General features: G+C 47.0%; 1 protein-coding gene across 3 annotated transcripts; it reads right to left on the bottom strand.

The window, feature by feature from the left end:
• Positions 1-563: 563 nt before the first annotated feature.
• On the bottom strand, positions 564-19050 carry pkp3b (plakophilin 3b). 3 transcript variants are annotated; one of them, XM_028956370.1, is made up of 13 exons: positions 18931-19050; positions 12704-12795; positions 10618-11321; positions 10049-10172; positions 9504-9708; positions 5823-5997; positions 5521-5638; positions 5267-5431; positions 4453-4635; positions 3842-3995; positions 3559-3754; positions 3392-3479; positions 564-2497 (listed from the first exon to the last, which is right to left on the bottom strand). In XM_028956370.1, the coding sequence occupies exons 2-13, from the start codon at positions 12707-12709 to the stop codon at positions 2456-2458; spliced, it is 2160 nt and encodes a 719-aa protein (XP_028812203.1). In that variant the 5' UTR covers positions 12710-12795; positions 18931-19050; the 3' UTR covers positions 564-2455. The 3 variants fall into 3 exon arrangements, with proteins under 3 accessions (XP_028812203.1, XP_028812201.1, XP_028812202.1); XM_028956368.1 differs by lacking the exon at positions 18931-19050 and adding an exon at positions 17339-17807; XM_028956369.1 differs by lacking the exon at positions 18931-19050 and adding an exon at positions 17339-17807 and having other exon boundaries at positions 4453-4632.
• Between the last annotated feature and the right edge of the window lie 2778 nt (positions 19051-21828).

The raw sequence follows: 21828 nt of genomic DNA, 5'->3' as shown, positions 1-21828 counted from the left end.
TTCAAATTCCTCCTCAGACGAGTGTCCAGTCTGTTTTTCACCACCACACGGCACCCGGCACCGCAGGCCAGATAACGGGACGCATACTCGCAGCCCTCCTCCCTCGCACGTCACGTGTCAGCGGTCGCCCTCCCATAAATCACCTCGGTTTCCTGGGTTCCTGTTGTCTCCGGATAGCACGGCGGCTGCTGCAGTAAACAGACAGGCCGCCACCGCCACCCTGGCCGCTTTCCGACCGAAAACAACACGACGCAGGGTGGTAGTAGCCTAGCGGGTAACACACTCGCCTATGAACCAGAAGTCCCAGGTTCAAATCCCACTTACTACTATTGTGTGAGCAAGAGACTGAACCCTGAGTGTCTCCAGGGGGGGGACTGTCCCTGTAAATAATAAGGGCGTCTGGTAAATGACGTAAATGTAAAATGTAAACGACGCGAATGCTCCGTGTCGCCATGGCAACCAAGACTTCCGGTCCCACTCGGCCGGCTGCCATTCGAGGGGAAGACATGGCGACCAGATTTAGCCTTCCCCTCCCTCCCAGAATGAGACACGGACATCACAGCTGCTTTAAGGTTCTACGTTTTTATTGTCGCCAAGCAGACACCTTTTTTTTTTAATTCCAAGACAAGTAACCAAAGTGTTAGTCCACGCCCGTCGCGACCCGGGCGCCCAGATCTGTTGCCAGGTGTATTCCCTCGGCCTCTGCCGTGTTGCCAGATTGGGCGTTTGAAAGTGCTGATGGTGAGTCAATTAGGTAAACATGTTCACCTACGTTATTGCGGTGAATCTGAGTGCATGGGATTCTGGAGAAGAAACATTTATTTTATTAACAAGACAAGCAAATTAATGTGAGAAAAGTTAACGTTACAAGTTGCAGGAAGTACTCCTGGTTCGACTGAACCCCCTCAGCATGTAGCGGTTAGGGTATGAGATGTTCTCAAAGGGGGGTGGGGGATCGATCTTGACAGCTTACCTATCCAACGACAAATTATTTCAGCATCTGCTGGGACGTCAAACGAAGGAACGACAGTTTCAGGTGCTGCGACAGATGGTACTATTTACGGCAGCTCTGGTCGCTTGTGTTCATCTGTGCCAGTGGTTCACAAAAACTGGGGTACAACACAACAAAACACTGCACACCTTTCAGCGACGTCCCGTCAACACGAAGAAAGCTAAGCAGTGGCATTATAGGCTCAAGCTAAAAATCATTGACACAGCACTACAAGAGCAACTGTCGTAAACGTTCTCTGTGCGCTGGTGACGTCACGCTGATACACGTTTTTTTTTTTTTTTTTTTTACAATGGGAAAACGGTTTAGATTGCAATCTCGCCCTTTTAGAACATCTCTAATGTTGCGCTGTAATGCATCCAGCATGTTGCCACGGCCATGGGGAGGGGCCACAGCGTGGGACATTTTCCCAGAATCCACCACATCTCTGGCGCCCCTTTCCCCCCTCCTGCTCAAATTCCCTTTCTGTTTGGAGCGTTGTGCCTTCATGACTAGTTCGGAATTTACCAAGGCACTGTCTGAACCCACATGTGTTTTACTGTTAGCGATGCGACGTGTTCTCACCATGGGGGTGAACGTTGGAGGACACACCTTTTCCTGAAAGGGGAACTTCTTCATCGGAGAACTTATTATTTCGCAGTAAAATTGCAGTGGCTTCTGGTGCATCTGTAATCTCCATGATTTAACACACAGGCAATTAAACAGCCTTCCTTAAAGTCCCATCCGAGGTGACGAGTGGGAAGTTCTGGGAAAGGTCTCCGATGCATACTGCAAAAGCAGTTTTACGGGTTTTTCTGGAATTGGAGCTGCTTCCAGATCAGAAGATGGATATGAATCCGGCACATGGTCCCGCACAGTTCCCCCCCATGTTTTATAAAAAACCCTCAGCCCCAAAACTAACATATTTAGAAAAAAAAAACCCTGCTCTCCGGAGGCCCGGTTTGAATTACATTTCATTTCCCACATCTGGAAATAAAAACAGATTGATATTACCAATAGTCTCTTTTTGCTGTGAGAGAAAAAACGGAGAGGCAAACGGCACCGGGCCATTTCTGGGAACACGTGAACCCTGCGTGGGGCGGAGAGACAGCATCTGCCAAAAGATCAGCCTTCTGAAACATCTGGCTCCCGTACGCACAGCCTTCTCCTCGCACTCAGTTTGGTGAAATGTCGAGCAAAAAAAAGGCTTTTGTAAATGAAGCATCAAATGTGAGTGTCTTCTGATTCACGTCCAGTGTTAGTGCTGCAACACGAAAGCGCACACGCAGTCCGGCTTTCCTTTTAGGTGCCGCAAAATGGAGCCACAATTAAAGAATAAATCAGAGATAAAAAAAAAACCAAACAAGAAGTTAAACCGAAGGACGTCGAGTAGACGTCCCCCGTCCATCTCGGGGGACATGAGCTCTGTGAATCCATTCAGGTGCCCAGCAAATGGTCCCAGGGACCTCAGATAGACGAGTCCATGAAGTCCTGCCTCGTAAAGCCCTTCTGCAAAAGCACAGAGACGGAATACATCGTTTCATGAGCCCACGTTGCCTCTCAAAATGACATTTTATTAAAGATTTTTGCACTTTGACCTACATGTAATCATTATACAGACAAGTTACACTTAAACTACATTCCAAACTCCTTACTGGGTGCATTTGAGGAACTTAATAGAACTTAACAGAACATTTTATGCAATATAAAGTAGCTTTAGAATCCATTTTTAGTTCTATGTGGAATTATCCATATTATGCAATAACTTTGCATAATTTCAGCAGTAATACCTGACTGCTGCTTCTAGAATTTGATAAAAATTGGATGGCTAGAAGAGCACGGTGAAACAATGGCACTCGATGTGCCCTGAAGATAAAAGAGGCCTGTGTTGAAAGTCGGATTATAGATTAAGACGCATTGACGGGCCACGCCCCGACGTTAGCACGTTTCACGCCCGAGGCCCGCAGGCTTAAAACAGCACAGCAGGACGCACACTGATTTACTGCCGCCAACTCTCACTCACAAGGACGGTCCCGTTCTGTGCAACAGAGTAAGAAAACATCGTTTCTGCAGAATCACGCTGTTGACACAGCTGGACAGCTGGTCTCTGTACGGTCTGGGGACATTCTTATTGTCTCGTTACACACGTTTAAGAAGCGATATAGACACGTTTAGACCGACACGGTTACAGCGGCCAAAAAAGAGACACCAGGTGACGAGCCACAAAAGGAAGATAGCAGCGTTTGCACAAGAGCTGCGGGTGATAAGCGTGGCTGTAATCATTAACTCTCCTTCTGCACTGTGGATATAGGTGGAGTGTGACAGTGGAGAACAAATGGAGACATGCCCCCCTGCTTTTGCGATCGAGTGAATTGCTCAGAACGTCAGAAGTTGCTTTCTAACCTGCTTGTAGTCTTTGTGCAGCTTGGTGTACTGGAACATGTTGGAAAGCACGGTGGACGCGGCTTTCGCCGCTTTCAGCTTGCCCGGGCTGAAGGGACACAGTGGCAATGACTGACATTGGTTTCTGAAGGTTCCTGTGTCCAACGGGGAAGGGGCTTTCAGCCTACCTGCCATCGTGAGAGGTTTTGATGGCCACCAGCTTGGGCAGGCCGTCAAAGAAGGCGATGTCCCGGGCAGCCAGGGAGCTGCCAGCCACCAAGTTGTTGAGGACCCCACAGATGTTGACCACCACCTCACTGGAGGGCTCCTTCTGATGGCCATCGCCGGGCAGCTTGGACACCAGGATGTTAACAACCTTGGTGGCTGGATGATGATAAATTGCAGTTGTTATTTAGAAGTAATAACATCCATCCCTCATCCAGCGAGAGCGTGGGAGGCGGGAACGCTCACCCATGTCGTCCTTGTTGCGGGTGTGGCGGGACAGGTTCCGCAGGAGGCCTGTGAGGGAGCGCAGCTCCAGGTCCCCTTCGTTCCGAAGCTGGTCCAGAACCACGGGCTGCAGCCGCTCCTGTTCCAGGGCCACGCGGCTTAAAACCGACGCCCACTACATCACACAGAGCGATCTGTCAGTCATGGATCACAAGAACGCTACTCTGCGCATTTGTGACATTCTTTAATTAAAGTGAAGTGATTGTCACATGTGATACACAGCAGCACAGCACACGGTGCACACAGTGAAATTTGTCCTCTGCTTTTAACCCATCACCCTGAGTGAGCAGTGGGCAGCCATGACAGGCGCCCGGGGAGCAGTGTGTGGGGACGGTGCTTTGCTCAGTGGCACCTCAGTAGCACCTTGGCAGATCGGGATTCGAACCGGCAACCTTCTGATTACGGGGCCGCTTCCTTAACCGCAAGGCCACCATGTGGCCGGGGTGTGAAAGCCAGATCACAGGTGTGTGATGAAGCTCCCAGCACCTCTCACACAGAATCGAACATCTGAAAAAACGATCACGGAACGCGTGGCTTGGGGTGAGACAGTTGGAGGTCAGGTGACGGTTTACCCGCGAGTCCCCGGCCGTGAGGTTCTGCAGCGCCCCGGCCGCGGCCTCCCGCGTGGCGCCGTTGGTCTCGCAGGCCTCCAGCACCCGCTTGTACAGCCCCACCACCTGAGGGTGCCAGAGCCACTCGGCCCCATGGGGCTGCCTCGCCACCTCCGACAGCGTGGACAGCTCCTGGTTCCTCTGCTAACAAGACAAGAGAAAAGCACATGTTAAAGGTTTTTTTTTAGCCTTTATATCGACCATAGAGCTCTCCTTATACTGTGTCTGAAGTCTCTTTCCGAAATTCAGCCACTTTGATCCAGTCCCACGATGAGATTTCCCCATGATGCGCCGTATTGGTGTCTGTAGCTTTAAATGCTAACGAGGATGAGAGAGGCGGGACGAGGAGGAGAGCGGCCTTGTCTTCTATGTCTTCTATGTATCATGTTCTATGTTCTGTCTACGTGGGAGAGGTTTTCAAGTAAGAATTTCATTGTGCTCTGTACGCTGTACTTTGTACATATGACAATAAACTTCAACCTCGACCTATAGAAGTTGAGCGGGTATTCTCAGAAATGAATAAAAAAATCCCCCTTATGATGTCATAAGGGGACAAATTCCAGATCTGACCGCCTGGGCTGCCACTCTCTGAACAGCGAAGCAGAATGGCCAAAGCTCTCTTTACACCTATCGCCATTTCAAGCAGATGTCATAAACAGACAGACATCATGCCAGCAAAACGCCAACGTGAGCGAGTGGCTCAATATTTCAAAAGAAAAAAAAAAAGGAGAAAAATGGTTCTGGGTTTGAGAAGGTTGCAGCGGTAACAGCTTACGTCTTTTGCTTTCTTGCTCTGTGGGGTGAAGCAGCCGATGGCGACGCTGTCCTGGGTGTCCTGTCCTCGAGTGGGTCCCTCCAGCCGCAGGCGAACCGAGGGCGGCAGCTCTGTGTACAGCTGGTAGGACAGGTTCCTCAGGACACACACACAGTTCTCTGTTCCCTGGACAGAGAACTTCAGAGGTCACTTCACCCGTCTGGCAATCAAAAGCAACATAATGCTCTCAGAAGAGCACCGCTGGTAGAACAGACCTTGTCCTCTGCCTTGCCGCTGTCAAGGGAGTTCTGGATGTAGGCCACCAGGGCGTCCACCAGGCCGCGGGTCTCCCTCATCTGCTGTCTGGTCTTTGAATTGACTGAGCTCAGGTTCCTGCAGATAAGAGCAGGATCTCGGTTTTCTGCTCGTTCTTTAGTGAGTGTGTAAATCTACACCCATAATTATTGGTGGGAATTGATCTCATGTCAAGTGCATTAACAAACGCCACAGAAAGGGTCTCAAGTGTGTGTGTGTGTGTGTGTGTGTGTGTGTGTATGTGGGTGTTTTGACCATGTACCTAAGGCACCCGGTGGTGTTGTAGAATATGTCCACTTCGGAAGGACTCTGCTGGATGATCCCTGCATCTCCTCCACCAGACAGCGGCACTAGAACCTTCTCTGTGAGCTCTGCCAGGGTCTCTCTGGCCAGACGCTCCTTCAGGCTGTCCTTGGAGGACAAGTTCCACAGAATTCCTGTAACCAGGGAACATGGAACATTAAACTGTAGAACTGTAGCATACTAGTGCATCTCAAACAATAAGAATATTTTCATCATTAAAATCAAAGAGTTAGATCAACAACCTTTCAGCCCCCAGACAGTATCGGTGAAGATACTTTTCAGAAGCTGGATATTTCTGCATTTGGATATATCAAGACGGACCAGCAAAATATTACTGTAAGCTGGTTCACATCAATGATGAATAATAGTTCATGCTGCTGGGGTTAAATGTTGAAGGGTAATGCATGGGAAGAATCACCCTTTCCGTGATGTGTGTGTGTGTGTGTGTGTGTGTGTGTGTGGAAAATACAGAATTATGTAATTATAATTTAATTAGCTATTTGACATTCTTTCAGAAATTGTAAATTGTTCATAACTATTCATTACTAACTATAACACACAGGTAGTCTGTCGCTAAGATGATTCATGTTGGACACACGTTCGTTACTGGCCAAAAGTTTTGAAAATGTCACCAATACTGCTTTTCCCAAAGTTTGCTGCTTCAGTGTTTTTAGATGTTTTGTCTGTTATTTCTGTGTATTGAAGTACAATTACAAGCATTTTATAACTTTCAAAGGCTTTTATTGACAATTACATCAAGTTGATGCAAAGAGTCAATATTTGCTGTGTCAGCACTTTTTTTTAAGACCTCTGCAATTCGCCCTGGCATGCTGTCAATCATCTTCTGGGCCGAATCCTGACTGATTCCTTCATAATCAGTGGCAGTCAGCATTTGTCAGAATTTGTGGGTTTTTGTTTGTCCATCCACCTCTTGACGGGTTGACCACAAGTTCTCAACTGGAGTTTCGTGGCCCAAAATTTCAATCTACTGTTCCCCGGCCACTTAGTTATTACTTTGGCATTATGGCGTGATGCTCCATCAAGCTGGAAAAGGCATCATTCTTCACCAAACTGTTCTTGGTATGGTTGGGAGAAGTTGCTGTTGAAGGATGTTTTGGTACCGTTCCTTATTCATGGATGTTCTTAGGCAAAATTATTAGTGAGCCCACTCCCTTGGATGAGATGCAGCCCAACACATGAATGATCTCAGGATGCTTTACTGTTGGCACGAGACAGGACTGATGGTGGGGCTCACCTTTTCTTTTCCAAACAATCATTTTTCCAGATGCCACAAGCAATCGGAAAGGGGCTTCATCAGAGAAAATGACTTTACCCCAGTCCTCAGAAGTCCCTGTATTTTAAGCAGAAAATCAGTCTGCCCTTGATTTTCTTGGAGAGAAGTGGCTTCTTTGCTTCACTTCTTGACACCAGGCTATCCTCCAAAAGTCTTCACCTCACTGTGCGTGCAGATGGACTCACGCCTGCCTGCTGCCATTCCTGAGCAAGCTCTGCATTGGTGGCACCCAATCCTGCAGCTGAATCATCTTTAGAAGACATTCCTGGCGCTTGCTGGACTTTCTTGTGCACTCTGAAGCCTTCTTCACAACACTTGAATGTTTCTCCTTGAACTTTTTGATGATCCGATAAATGGTTGAATTACGTGCAATCTTTGTAGCAGCAATATCCTTGCCTGTGAAGCCCTTTTTATTCAGTGCAATGATGACTGCATGTGTTTCCATGCAGATAACCATGGTTAACAGAGGAAGTACAATGATAATAAGCATTTCCCTCCTTTTAAAGCATCCAGTCTGCTATTCTAACTCAATCAATATGACAGAATGATCTCCAGCCTCCAGTGCTCCTCTTGTGTTAACAAGAGGATCACTGTGGATCCTCTTGTGTTAACAAGAGGATCACTGAAATGATCTCAGCAGGTCCTTTGTGGCAGGGCTGGAATGCAGTGGAGTGAGTCATCTCAACACTCTGGAGTATATGGAAATTGCCATTATAAAAATGGAAGCAGCGGACCAGTATTTGTGTCATTCTCAAAACCTTTGGCCATGACTGTATGCAAAAATGTCTTAATAAAACATATGGATTAATTTGGATTTACTGCTGACTACATGTATTTTAGGTATTTTACCTGAGGAGGGTATGCATCAAATTTGATCTATATTTTAAGAGTGATGTTCATGAGCCCAAGATTTACAGCTATAGTCAATGTAGCATACAGTATAGAAGATTAAAAGCACACACACACATACCATTTTACATTTATGGCATTTATCAGACACTCTTATCCAGAGCGACTTGCAATCAGTAGTTACAGGGAAAGCCCCCCCCTGGAGCAACTTAGGGTTAAGTGTCTTGCTCATGGACACAATGGTAGGAAGTGGGATTTGAACCTGTGACTCAGTAGTCTTCTGGTTCATAGGCAAGTGTTTTACATTTACATTTACAGCATTTATCAGACGCCCTTATCCAGAGCGACTTACAATCAGTAGTTACAGGGACAGTCTCCCTGGAGCAACTCAGGGTTAAGTGTCTTGCTCAGGGACACAATGGTAGTGAGTGGGAATCGAACCTGGGTCTTCTGGTTCATAGGCGAGTGTGTTACCCACTAGGCTACTACCACCCTTTTTTACCACCCTGTTTCACCCACTAGGCTACTACCACCCCATGTAGATACCCCCTCTTGGATCTCTGGTGCCCCCGCTCTGATCACTGGCAGACCCCAGGTTGGGAAACACCGATGTATACTGTATGTAACCTATAATGCAGTGACCTGAGTGGCATCATAGCCTCACATCACAGATAAAAAAATAAAATAAAATAAACAAATGAAATAATTTTCTGTACCACAATGCTGGGCTCTCTCTATTTTCCTTTCCACACTGGCAAGCTGTGCCACAGTGTGGGCAGGTTATAGCTGCTGCCATGGTGACGGAGTTGATTAAGCTCCTATGTGACTTTCGGCCAAAGCACCTTGAAACAGTTTTTTTTCCCATGATACACTGCAGAGAGTTTCCCCTGCTTTTCAAAACCGAAAACACCCACACAATGTAGGGCTGTAAACTGCGTGCAGGCCGCAGAGCCGTAAATCTGATCAGCACATTCTTACTCCAGCCCCCATCGCTGCCCGGCTGCGCTCAGTGGATCCCGAACCTGAGCCCCCAGCTCCACGGCGGCGTCAGGCACACTAAAGCGTCGATGTGGAAGGACTGGGTTCTGAGTCTGAGCACTCGTTCAAATTCCTCTCGAGTATTTATGGCATAAACAAGAAGCCATAATCACTAGTATGAAGCTTCTGACACGCTCACCCCACCCCGATAAGGGAGGGGTCAGCACATAGCGCTTTGTGCTGCTTACAGCTCACAGGGCCAAGGAATTTCAAGGACTGATTGCTGCTGCGCAGGGGGGCGGTGAGACCTGAGCTGCAACAAAGCACAACGGCTGCGGGAGAAGCTCAGGCTGCGCTCTGATTGGACGAGGGACTGGCAGATGTCCAGATCGCGGGGCTGGCTGTCTTACCACTGAGGATATTGTGTGGCCCAGTGCACCCTCCTCAACTCGGATACCCCCGCCTATCTTGCATGGCAATAACTTCAGCATGACTCAGGAACCTCGGCCGCGACCCCACCTGTGATGTTTTTGCGGAGCTCGTCATCCGGCTCGGCCAACGCCCCCATGAGTTTGCCGATCCCGCCAGCCTCGATGAGGGCCGCCTTGTTCTCCATGTTCTCGTAGATGAGGTTGCGGACGGCACCGGTGGCGTAGCGCTGAACCTCCTGGCTCTCGCTGCCGAAGAGCTGCACCAGGGCTGGGATGCCCTTCAGCTGACGAACCTGGAGGAAAAGAAGCAGAGGGCTGCTGCAGACTGACCGTGACAATCACTATGTTTTCCAACATCATATCGTACTTTATTATGCTATTTGGATTGAAAGTTGGCAGATACTCTTTCCAGTTAAAACTTAAACATAAATCAGTGAATATTATCACTTGGCCTGTTTTCATATCAGTATATGATATATGAGGTTGTGATATTTATTCAAATTTGCTGACATTTAAATTGCAGCTAGAATGTGTGCTTTTTAATTCTGCCAGCCGAGCAGGCGCCATCTAGTGGTGCTTCCTTAGGTTTAGATTTTGGCGTTGCATAAGTGTGGTCAAAGCTGTCACTTTTACCTGGCTTTTGGCATCGCTGCTATGGTAGCACTGATGCTGGATGTAGGCGGCCCCTAGCACCTGCATGGCCACATCCCCCCTGCTGACGTAGCTGACTGCTGTAGGCATGTCCAGGCTGTTCATTCTGCTCCAGACAAACAGGAACAACACAGGAAGTCATGCAAACCGGCAGGAATGTGTCCCTGGATGCTGGCCAACGTACACTGTATAGTTACAGGACGGTACGAGGCAATGTTATCTCAGTGTGCTTGTTCGAGGGAAATTCATATTTCATATACAGAATTCATATTTTCAGTTGTTCTGAATGTTGCTCTGTGGTTTTGTGGACCATCTAAAGTGTAAATTGCATGACTCTGCAAGAGAAACAGAGGATATCTGGATGATAGCAGTGCACACTACTATTTGTACACAAATTGCACATTGTGTTAGCCAATAATAATTGTAACACATATATTTAGAACTTAACAGTCAATTTTGGAATATTTGCAGGATATTTCCTAATCAGATGTATATGGTCAAATCTTTGGAAGAATACCATCGCCACCTGAACTGAAATACATGCATCTCACCCTCCAAGTGTGTCCATTCCACCGGTGGCATCCAAATCAGTCACATCCACGCCCCTCCCCACACTCTTCAGGCTGTGCATGGAGCCGGCACGCCTCATCGTGCTCTGGTAGTGACCCATTCCCCCGCCGAACACACTGCCAGGCCCGCTGGAGGCCTGCTGGGAGTGCATTGATCCCCGGGACACCTGCTGCTGCTGCTGCTGCCGATAGGTGTTGATGCGGTTTATGGTGCGGTGGGCGGGGCCTTTGTAGGAGTACTGATGGGCGTACTCTGCCTCCCTCCACCCAGCCCCTGCCCCACTTCCTTGCCGCGCCAAGGTGCCGCTGAGGGTCCGACGCATGGGTGCGGGGTTGGGTAAACTGCCCCCTCCCCCGCTACTGTAGTAGGAGTAGTGCTCTGCACTTTGACCATCCCGCCCCGCCCAGCTGGGCACAGGCGACGGCTGCCGCTGGACGGTCTGCATGCCATACATCATGGCGTCCTGCTCTGCCCGACTCAGGGTCCTGCCTGCCTCCATGCTCCGCTGAAAGCCTGGGTGAGAGTTTGCGATCAGGCCATCATCCTGCATGTAGTAGGGCTGAGGTCCACCTGGGACTATGGTCCTCCCGGTGCTCATCCTGCGATGGGTGCCCATCTCCACTGCTGAGCGGGAAGAGAAGCCACCGGAATACTGAGACACACGTGGGGCCTGGGAAAGAGAGGCCTGGGAGATCCAAAAGATCCAAAAATGATTTCAACTGAAGCACCATAACATCTGCAACATAAAACCTTATTTATCCATAATAATAATTATAGTCAGAGACTTTTTCCGAAACTTACACAACAGTGTAAATGAATAAGCCTATTCAGTCAGAGCTGTGGGGAGATAATATGTGGCTACTCCCTGGGAACATTTAACAAGGCTTCACGGTGAGAATCATGTGAGCTCACAGGCCGGGAATGCACCAGATTTGCACGGAGGGCCACACTTCACCACCCTTCAACTTCTAAACTCGGGCATGACACGGGCCCTCGAAATATCACGAGCCTCCGCGGAAGCGCCGCATCCCCGGCACGCACCGCCCCGCATTTCACTTCACACCCGCTGGCCCATGCAGTGGAAGTGAGATGACGTGTGACTATTGCAGCGTTTCATAAACCCAGATGGTGCGCATACGTCTCTGCAACACTATTTCAAGATCGAAGGGTTTCCAGGAGCCTCCTACCAACTTACAGGCATTCTGAATGGCAACTGGCTATTAAAAATATAATGTATTGTAATACAAAAAAACTGTTAGTAAAGATAATTTTAATATTATATCAAAATATGTGATTAATTCCATAAAATGAATCATGGGTTATACGTAAGACTAAAGCTTGCTAGAATATTTTAAACTAAACTTACAGGAAAAAGGTTCAGGCCGTAACATTAACGATAATTGGCTGCCACAGACACACCCACCCTCAAGTACTGATGCAGCTGCATTAAAAATGTTCATTTGTTCATTTTGACAGCCCTAATACATACAGAAAATGTAAGGAACATCTGTGGACTGCAAATTGGGACAGTCTTGTTGGCTGTCCCTGCTTATGACATCCAGTTTTCCAATGCAGCCACAGAAGGATGCGGCCCCTGAATATTCGTACATCTCCATCATATGACAATGAATACTGAATATGTTACAGATCAAGGCTACTTTTTAGTAATATATACTGTAAATTCATGACAATCGAAGTTTGAAAAAGTGAAAGTGAAGTGATTGTCATTGTGATACACACAGAGGACACAACGAAATGTGTCCTCTGCTTTTAACCCTCACCCTTGGTGAGCAGTGGGCAGCCATGACAGGTGCCTGGGGACTGTACCTTCATCAAGGGGACCTCAGTTGCACCTTGGCGGCTCAGGATTCGAACCGACAACCTTCTGATTACGGGGCCGCTTCCTTAACCACCGCAGTCACCCCAATCATGTATATGCATGACTTTTACATGATATTGTGTAGATTTGGAATGTGGGGTATGTTTGAGTGGCTTAAGATAAGAACCAACCCCCTCCAGAACTGCGTCACCCAGCTGTGACCGTGAAACCGTACCCACCACACTCACCGCCATGGTCCTGCTGCCAGAGTTCACCAGAGACTTTGAAGTAAATCCAGGGTTGTAGGCGGGGTACCTCGGCGCGGACGAGCCGTTGTGCTCTGAGAGAGAAGAAAGAGACGAGGGAACAATGTCAGCCTCAGACAGCACCGTCCTTCCAGGCTAATTCTGTTGCGCAAGATAACGCGGCCCGGGTTCCACTAATGCGATGCGTATACGTTCCTCCTGACACACAACCCCGCTGAAAGCCGACACCACGGATTCATTAAGGCCCATGGGTATCAGCACCTCTGCCTGCCATGTTGCCCGTGGTCCCAGTGCTGGACTGCTGAGCAGTGGAGTGGATTTGAAATTAGGGTTAGGGCCAGAAAGTCCACTCGTTCCATTCACAGTCAGTTTTTCCACGTTGGGATAGCACATCGATCGCTGTTATTTCCCTGACACACTTCCTGCCGGCCCTCTGGAGGCCGACGGCCCTGCTGCTATAGCCTTAACAAAGGCAGGTAGGTAAGTCTGAAAAAAGAACCGATAAGCAAGCTGCTTAATTATAAAAGCACAGCTTTTCGGGGGAAGACCTCATAGAGCAGAGAGCCGGAACATCAGTAGGCCTGTGCTGAGGGAGAACAATGAAGCTTAAAAAGCATAACAAAATGAAAAGGAACGAGCAGGAAACGGGACGGGGAAGGGGAAGGGGAAGGAGAAGCCAAAGAACAATTGCAAGACACACCAGAAGTCTATCAGCGCCGGTGCATTACACTTCCTTTTCTAATGCACGCACGATAAGGTGCATAAGATTATGCACTCGATCATGTTAAACTATAACTGAGCTCTGTTATGCACAGGCATTTTTTCACTGATCCCTCAAAGTGGGGCGGATTCTAAAAGGCCGGTGAGGCCTAGGTGAGGACTAAACCTGTTCCTCCTCAGACTGAAATCTGAGATCAGGCGACACCGGGGATTCTGGGTCATCAGCAAGATCAGGCTGTGCCAAAATTGAAGAAAAAAAAATGCACATCACGTGCACAGTACAAGGGTGCTTCAGGAGCAAGATCTAGTTTTAGGAACAGTGAAGTTCATTAATGATGGTTGCGCCAGGACATGCTAGCAGAAGCAGATCTGAAGTTAAAAATAGGAGGACGCTTGCGAGCATTTTCTGTCCACAGATAAAAAAAAAAAAGCAAGAGCCACAACTGCAAGACAGCATGACACCTGCACATACTTTTATCAGCCTGAAGCTGTTGACCCTATGCAGCCAATAAAACTCTGATCCTCGGCCAGATAAAGCTGGCGTTCAGAGTTTGTATGGACACATCGTCATGGAGACAAGATGGATGTCTCCCAGCTCTGTGTGATGTAAGTTTTAGACCATTCTTATTGATGTATGCGTCCCTCCTAACCTCCTCGCTGAATGAAGGCCATATGAGAGACGTGTCATAATCACGACCGGAGGAGGAACCAAAACTCATGAACTCATGAACTCATGTTCTTTTCATTTTAATAAGCATTACATAATCGTGGGGTGTAGGACTCAGCAGCGGTTGCTTAAGTGAACCCCTTCAGTGGTTTTTGCGTAAAGTTTAATTTCTTACTGGCAATCCTCAGACGTTCTTTTTCAAGAACAAGCACCAGAAAAAAAAGGGAAAAAAAACAGATCCTTGGGTGTCTTCTAAAGCGGGGTGCAGATAAGGAATGTGGAGGATGTGGGTGGAGAGCGGACTTGGGTGTGATCGAGTTAAGAATGCAGGACATGGGGACGCTAACCCTCACAATCATCTGCTTCTGTTCCCAGGCCCATCTGAGCGATCAAAGCCTTACAAATTAATGAACGTCCATTAAATGGACCCGGTGGAGCTCCGGGTGGGAATGCACAAGAGGACGGATTTGTCAGCCGAAGCTTTTAAAGTGAAATACAACGTTGCTTTCCTTAACTCTGTGCTACAACAGGCTGATGGGTTCATTGCACCTGGTTTTCGCACCTTGTTTTAATATGAGAATATGAGGGGCAATCATGACAGTCGCTCTCTAAATGGAGGTAAATAAACACCTGCGGTCTGTTAAACTCTCAGGGCTTTGTTACGTACTAGAAACTATTTAAATTGTGCTCTAACTATGACTCCCAAGTCATGCACTTTTCCTGCACAACAAAGAGTATTACATGCATGTTATTAATTTAACTTTCTATCTATCTATCTATGAATAAAGTAGTAAATAAAGTAATAATGATGGTTTCGGCAGGCAATCTAACACAGCATTGTAATGAAAGGGCAAACGGCTCTATTCAATTATTTAAAGGTGCCCATGTAATTGTTAGTGTTCTTATTTCAAGGGCGGACTATAATATTTCAGACCAGAGCACAGTTGTGTTAACGTGGAACTGCAGGTCTGCAGGTTGTTCCTGTCGAGGGTCTGAGTCCTGGACTTCCCCGCATTCCTCACATGGACAAGAGGCTTTAGCGGATTAAAGGAATTGATGCAGGAGCAAAAGTCTCCTGTCTTTAGAAAAAAAGAACATACGAGAGTTCCAGGGTCGTAGGGACTAGGTTGGACGAGACAGAGCCCATGGAGGGGGGGGTGACTGGACAAACAACTCTGAATGAAATGCACTGATGAATAGCCAGCATGATGAAGTCATTACAGTAGTCACAATTCATCTGATAAACGCACAAAACTAGACCGCGGTGGAGCTGAGTCAGCATTCAGATTCTCTTCCCTCTCACCTACTCATCGTCTGACTGCTCTAAATATAACTTCTCACCTACGCTGACCGGAATCTGTTCTCCGGACACCTTCACCACGGCATTTCTTTTCTCAAATATAACAATAAAGAGAAATTCGCGGCATTCCAGAACGTGGAGGAATGATTTCTCCCTCAAAATGTTCCCCTTCTGCTCCAGGGTCAAAGGTCAGATTCCACACAAATTCTGTCTGACAGAACAAAAACCTACGAAGAAGTTCCTCATTCATCCAGCATCTGACTCTCCGAACACACACAGAAATGTAAATATGGACAGAAATGGCTGTATTTTCACCATGGCAACATGCAAAATAAAATGCAGATGATTTTTGTGGATATGACACACGTGACTGTTTTAGTGTGCAACTGATTAGAGGAAAGAAAGGGAGAGTGTTTGATAAAAGATGTGTCTGGCACTACAAGCCAGTCAAAATCACACGTTCAGCCAGAATGTGGTAATAATTCATATAATAATAATTCAAAAATTCAATAGAGGTATTGCCAGTTACTCAAGACATCCAGCTTGTTGCCACTGAACTTGAAAGTAAAGTATGTTTTATGAATCTGTTTTTTTTTTGTCGCCTCTTTTTACCTTCATGGCGGCATTGTTCACTATCGTCATCATCAAAAGCCACTTGATGAGATGCTCATTAACACGAGTCAATGATAAGAAATTGTTCAGCATGAACCTTCAGGACTGTTGGAAACCGTCCCCGTTGTCCAACTTAAGGTGGTGGAGAGAAGACAAGATTGTGAAATGCGGCCATCACAGCAGAAGCTTTTTGGTTTATTATATAATGTCACTTGTTCTGTTTCATAGTCCTGCGTCTTCACATTTGTTCTATAATGTAAAAAATTTAAGATCCATAAATCATTAGCTGCGTCTGAACTTTTATTTTTTAGTATACCTAAATATCTTCCTATCTTCCTTTCTATCTATTACTCAGGCTTTCACTTTGTTTACTGCTGCTGTGGTCTAATGACCCTGAGCCTGATACATCAGCAGAAAGGTCGCAGGTCACCGGAAGTAAGCTGCAAGAATGAAGAAATTCCGGTATGCTTACAACGGGATGGAATCGAATCCGCCCTAGTGTCTGTTTCCAGTTTCAGGAGGGAAGTAAAGTGACACCTGCCCTCTTCTCTATTCAGCAGATACACAATGCCCTGGCCTGACATCACTCTGTCTACTGTGTTCCGTACGGGACATTTGCATATAAAAGGCATGTTAGAAAATAACGCTCCGTTAACAGATAGAAGTTGGACGTGTAATTGTGCAGGATGAAACAGGGCCTCGTGAAAGTATAAAAAAAAAATGGCCTTTTGATATCAGCAGGGTGTAAAAAGTGAACGATCCCCGGGCCGCCAGAGTCAAAAGCGAGAGCCGGTGCCGTAGGCTAAGCAGACCAGACAGAGCTGTCATACAGGTACATTGCATTTTTCCCGCCTGCGCCTGGAATTCATGAGCTTCCACCATCCGGAGGCGTTGAAAGTGTTGCCTGGCCTAGCTTCGTTTCTACGTCAGCCTAGCAGGAAACAGGAGGGTTACACAGTCCAGAGCTCAAAGAGTGGGTCATTCTTCACACATTAACCTTTCTGAAGGCCCCTCACACACACACACACACACCGAGCAAAAACTTGGCAAGGAGAGCTCGTTCAGGCACAACAAACTACAGGTTATTAAAAGTAGTGAAGTCTCTTGACTCTTAAATCCAAAACGTTTTGTGCAAAATCCTGACCGAGAACAAAGCTGGGCTACAAGTGTGCAAACCGAACTTGGGGAATCTTTTAAATAACAATGATTATAATGTACAAAGTTTCTTGCTTTTTAAATAAATTCAATGAAAATTCCTCCACTTCACCTCGAGAATTATGATCTGATGAAGCGCGCTGCGTGCGTAACGGAGAGGTACCTGCGGACGCGTAGTGCGCGTACTGCGGAGCGCTCAGCCGCGTCAGGGAGCTGCTGGATCTCTCGGCCAGGCGCATTTGGACCTGCTGCTGGACGCGCTTCGCTTTGGCGGCTTCGTCCGACAAGGTCCCGGCGTGTGCGAGCTGGCTGTCGGGCGGCACCGCGTACGTGGTGACCGAGCTCCTGGGCTGCATGGCGGACCGAAAGAACCCGTCTGCCGCGGCCGCGCTCATGATGAAAAAGGAAAACTTTTTTAAAAAACCGAGCGGAAAGCCGTGGCAAGTTGTCCTTTTTTTGAATAAGAACGGGGCACCAGCTCGCAGAGGGAAAAAAAAACGCTTATTCGCGCTGGATAAAAGTCATCGCCGGCAAATATAGGCGTGGCATTCCACAACAATAGCGGCTCACTCCTCCGGCGCGCACCGCGCAGACAGAAGTGCCGGAGCCCCGAGCGCCCCAGCGTGTCCAGATCACCCCCACCCAGCTACTCACCCACTCACCCACCCACCCACTATCGCGTCGGGAGGCGGGCCGAGGGGCGGAGCATCCGCGTCACGTGACCACCCCACCTACCATAGGTGAACCTAGTCCCTTATAATAACCTTATTATAAGGGAATGTTCTTTTTCTGTCTTTTTAATTTTTTTTATGACAGAGCAGTGACCCAGATCTCCCCTCCAGGGTGCCTGAAAGAGGTTTATGGACCTTAACTGACACATAGCTTGGGGTGAATACACCTGGTTTGGAATATAATTACACATAGAGGGAAAGCAGCTGCGTACCAGGAAAAAGGCCAGCAGGGTGCTGACAGAGTCACATCCTTCATTTGCATGGGGTTTCTTTTTTTACAGCGACCGCACCGAACAATCTGGCCCTTTGAAAACACACAAAGGCGACATCACCTGGAATATCAACCAACTTCTGCATTCCAGGCATTTACGGGTCTGCAGACGTTGGCTGAAACTTGTCAGGAGAGCCGCAGCATCCACATCTTTTCCCTCTGACTCAGCACCACTTTAATGGACTGGGTTTTAATGGATTGATTACATGGTCTGAAAAGGATTTTGAATCAGTTGGATTCAATAGTATAGCAGGCCAGTAGATGAGCCCTAATTTTGAATTATTAAAAAAAAAAAAAACATTGTGTACACCCAGAAAAACAGAACAAAGCCAAAGCTGCACTAAAGACACTTCTTACAACTCAGTTCTTACTACTCAGAAGCCTCAGAAGCAGATCTGGGCAGAACGCGGTGCGACGTCGGCCAAAAAAACGCGCCAAATCCCAGATCCCCTCGAGACAAAGTGACCTGGCATGGAGCACTGGCTGGCATCGCAGAACACTTTAGACCGAGCTCCTAGCTTTTATGAACATAATTACGGCCGAGTATTAGCGTCTTAAATGAATCACAGTCAACAGAATACTGCATTAAAAGCCATCTCTAATAATGAGGCAACTGCAGTCCTTTCGTTCATTAATCTGGATGCATTAGGATATTGAGGAACACTACATGAAGTCAATTCAAAACTGAAGCCTATTTTTGATCTGTTTGGGTTTAACAGAAGCGTAAGAATGGAGAAAAGAGAGAACACTTACCGCAACCCCAGAGTAAAGGTTTAGAATCTTCACCTTCAACACTGCACTATTTCTCAATCTGCGCCTCCTCATCTACCCCCGTTCCCTTCGTCAGGTTCCCTCCCGCTCTCTTTATCTCTCACTCCTCTGCGTTCTGCACCGTCAGGGGTGAGGAGCGCTTCATTCGCACGACCTCCATCCCTCCTCCCTGACCGAGCCCAGCGGTGACGGGGTGAAGAGGAACAGGGTGGAGATGTGACTCAAACATGGAACATACGTGTGAGAATCATTTGATAAGGGCAGAGATGAGTTCAGGAGGGCGTGCCTCATCGCCACACCCCACATTTCATAAAAGGCAATTTACGCATCACCTCTATTGACCTAAAGTGAAACCCTTCAATTAGCGGGTTTTTACGAGGGCTGCACAGGTGTCCCCAAGCTGTGTCTGTACCAGAAGGCTACCATTAGTGTGATAACTGTGACAATTACTTTAACAGGACAGAACAGATTTGCCAAGTGATTATTTCCATGTGCGTTCTGTGGCACAAAATGAATCAAATGATGATGGAATCAAAATCAAATCAAAACCAATATAGGTGCGAAGAGTAAGAAATCTCTTCATCCTTTATTTTTAAAGTGAAAAGTGAAAGTGAAGTGAATGTCTTTTAACCATCACCCTTGGTGAGCAGTGGGCACCCATGACAGGTGTGGTGCAGGGGACGGTGCCTTCATCGAGGGGACCTCAGTGGCACCTTGGCGGTTTGGGATTCCAACCGGCAACCTTTCAAATATGGAGGAAAATTCCTTACCGGCTATTCCACCACTGTCCCATTCGGTCAACATATGACAGACTTTTTGTCCATGAAATGAGTCATTTTCATTCACACAATGCATTTTAACAAGGACAGAAAGTCATTTTGTTCACAGAATGCATTAAAGATTTTCTTGCATGCGATGCTTTTGATATTTCCCACGTGTCAAGGCTGGGTGCAGCCTGACAGCAGGGCTCTCACCACAGACAGCTGCCGCTGATTCGGCCTCCGTGATTGGAGCCCTGCTGCAGGAAAACGCGGCATTAACATTAACGCAGAGAGACTGTCCTTACCTTCTGTTAAGGTGTCGTGTTCTCCTGACAAAGTAGTCACACGCCAGCTCCTGTACTACATTTACATTTACATTTACGGCATTTGGCAGACGCCCTTATCCAGAGCGACTTACAACGTGCTTTCAAGTTACCATCGATGAAGAGATCAATTCCGGTTCACTAGGACCCCAACTATGAATACATCTATTTAATTCACTCTGTTGTAGATTCTGTACACAAAGTTCGACAACAAGAAAATTACAATTTAATCTAAATATTCTTTAAAGAGGAAGGTCTTGAGCTGTCGTTTGAAGGTGCTCAGTGACTGAGCTGTTCTGACCTCGAGGGGAAGTTCATTCCACCACCGAGGGGCCAAGACGGAGAAGAGTCTAGATGAGCGTCTTCCTTTTACCTTCAGAGATGGAGGGACCAGGCGAGCAGTACTGGAGGCTCAGAGTATACGATGTACAGTGTGAGGTGTAATAAGGCCTGTGAGGTAGGATGGTGCTATTCCATGTTTGGATTTGTAGGCCAGCATCAGTATTTTGAACCTGATGCATGCAGCTACTGGGAGCCAGTCGAGGGAACGTAGCAGAGGGGTGGTGTGGGAGAATTTGGGAAGGTTGAAGATTAGTTGTGCTGCTGCATTTTGTATTAGTACTGTACTGTTCTCCTTCATTCTGGCCCACGTGCCTGTTTATCTTTCCTTTTATTAAAAATCTCACCACAGCGCTTCCTTGCCCGTTCAGCCCTCAGTGACACCATCAGGCGGAGATCTTGTTTAGCTATCATATACTCACGGCCCTTATTTCACAATTCATTTTGTGAAACACAATTGTGTATATTGTCACGATCCGGTCCAAAAAGGGGTTACTCCGGTCCGGGATCCAAACCGGAGTTTCATTGTTGTCATGTGAAATGTTCCCTAATCGTGTTCACCTGTTTAAAATGTATAAAGCTGTCCTGTTCGTTTCTGTTCGCCTTCAGGTCTTTAACGTTATGTTCCATGTTCACCAGTGTCAATGTCTCGGATGTGTCCCCTGTCTTGTGCTTCACCATTAAACCCTGGTTTCGTTATGTCAGGTGATTGTGTCCTTCATTCCTCGTCGTCTCGTCACTCTTTGTCCTCCTCTCCGTACACCCGCCTCGTCATGCCTGCATGGTAATGACATAAATAAAGTAGAACTTAAAGAAACAAATCAAATAGTTTTGGACTATTTCCCATAGTAGTCTAATGGGTAACAGAATGAAGGCGGTGCACAGAAATATGTGCTTGACACATGGCACTCCATAAAGTGGTAGCTTTTCAAATAAGCCTGCCACAAACAGCTAATTCGATAGTTATATAATTGATTTACTTTTTTTTCCTTGAGGTGAATTATTTTTTTTGCCAACATTTGAATTCCAGTTTAAGCAACGTGATAAACAGACAGATGTGCGCCATGGGTGCATTGATTAACATCATGCACCATTAAAATGTAACATGTAATATGACAATAATGCTCATAAAGTTTCTGCTTTATTCTGTAATGGAAGAGCGGGTCTCAGCGCCGCTAGTTAGTGTTAGTCTAACTAAGGAGAAACACAATTTATACATTTAGAACTTAAAGAAAAAAACTATTTTCGAGTAGCCCAGTGGGTAACAGAACGAAGACCTTTCGTATTTTGGGAACGTGGTGGTGTACTCCACAGTTCTTCTGCTTCTGGCCTAATTTGGGGAGAGAAAACACTGGGACTTTCTGTGTGAGGAACAACAGCTTGGGAGAAGCTTGGGAGAAAGTTCACATTTCAGCAAGACAATGATCCCAAACACAGGCCGGCCTCTTCTGGAACGG

Source organism: Denticeps clupeoides, chromosome 16 (assembly GCF_900700375.1).
Source record: "Denticeps clupeoides chromosome 16, fDenClu1.1, whole genome shotgun sequence".
In the NCBI taxonomy this organism is placed as follows: domain Eukaryota; kingdom Metazoa; phylum Chordata; class Actinopteri; order Clupeiformes; family Denticipitidae; genus Denticeps; species Denticeps clupeoides.
This window is presented reverse-complemented; position numbering and strand designations above follow the sequence as displayed.

Excerpts from the sequence above, each read along its gene's own strand:
- pkp3b (XM_028956368.1), bottom strand. The coding sequence starts at position 17,570 with ATGAGCGCGGCCGCGGCAGACGGGTTCTTTCGGTCCGCCATGCAGCCC. Across the intron at positions 5,432-5,520 it reads GCGGCAAGGCAGAGGACAAG|GGAACAGAGAACTGTGTGTG; the intron begins GTCTGTTCTACC and ends TTCTCTGTCCAG. Across the intron at positions 3,755-3,841 it reads CCGCAACAAGGACGACATGG|CCACCAAGGTTGTTAACATC; the intron begins GTGAGCGTTCCC and ends ATCATCATCCAG.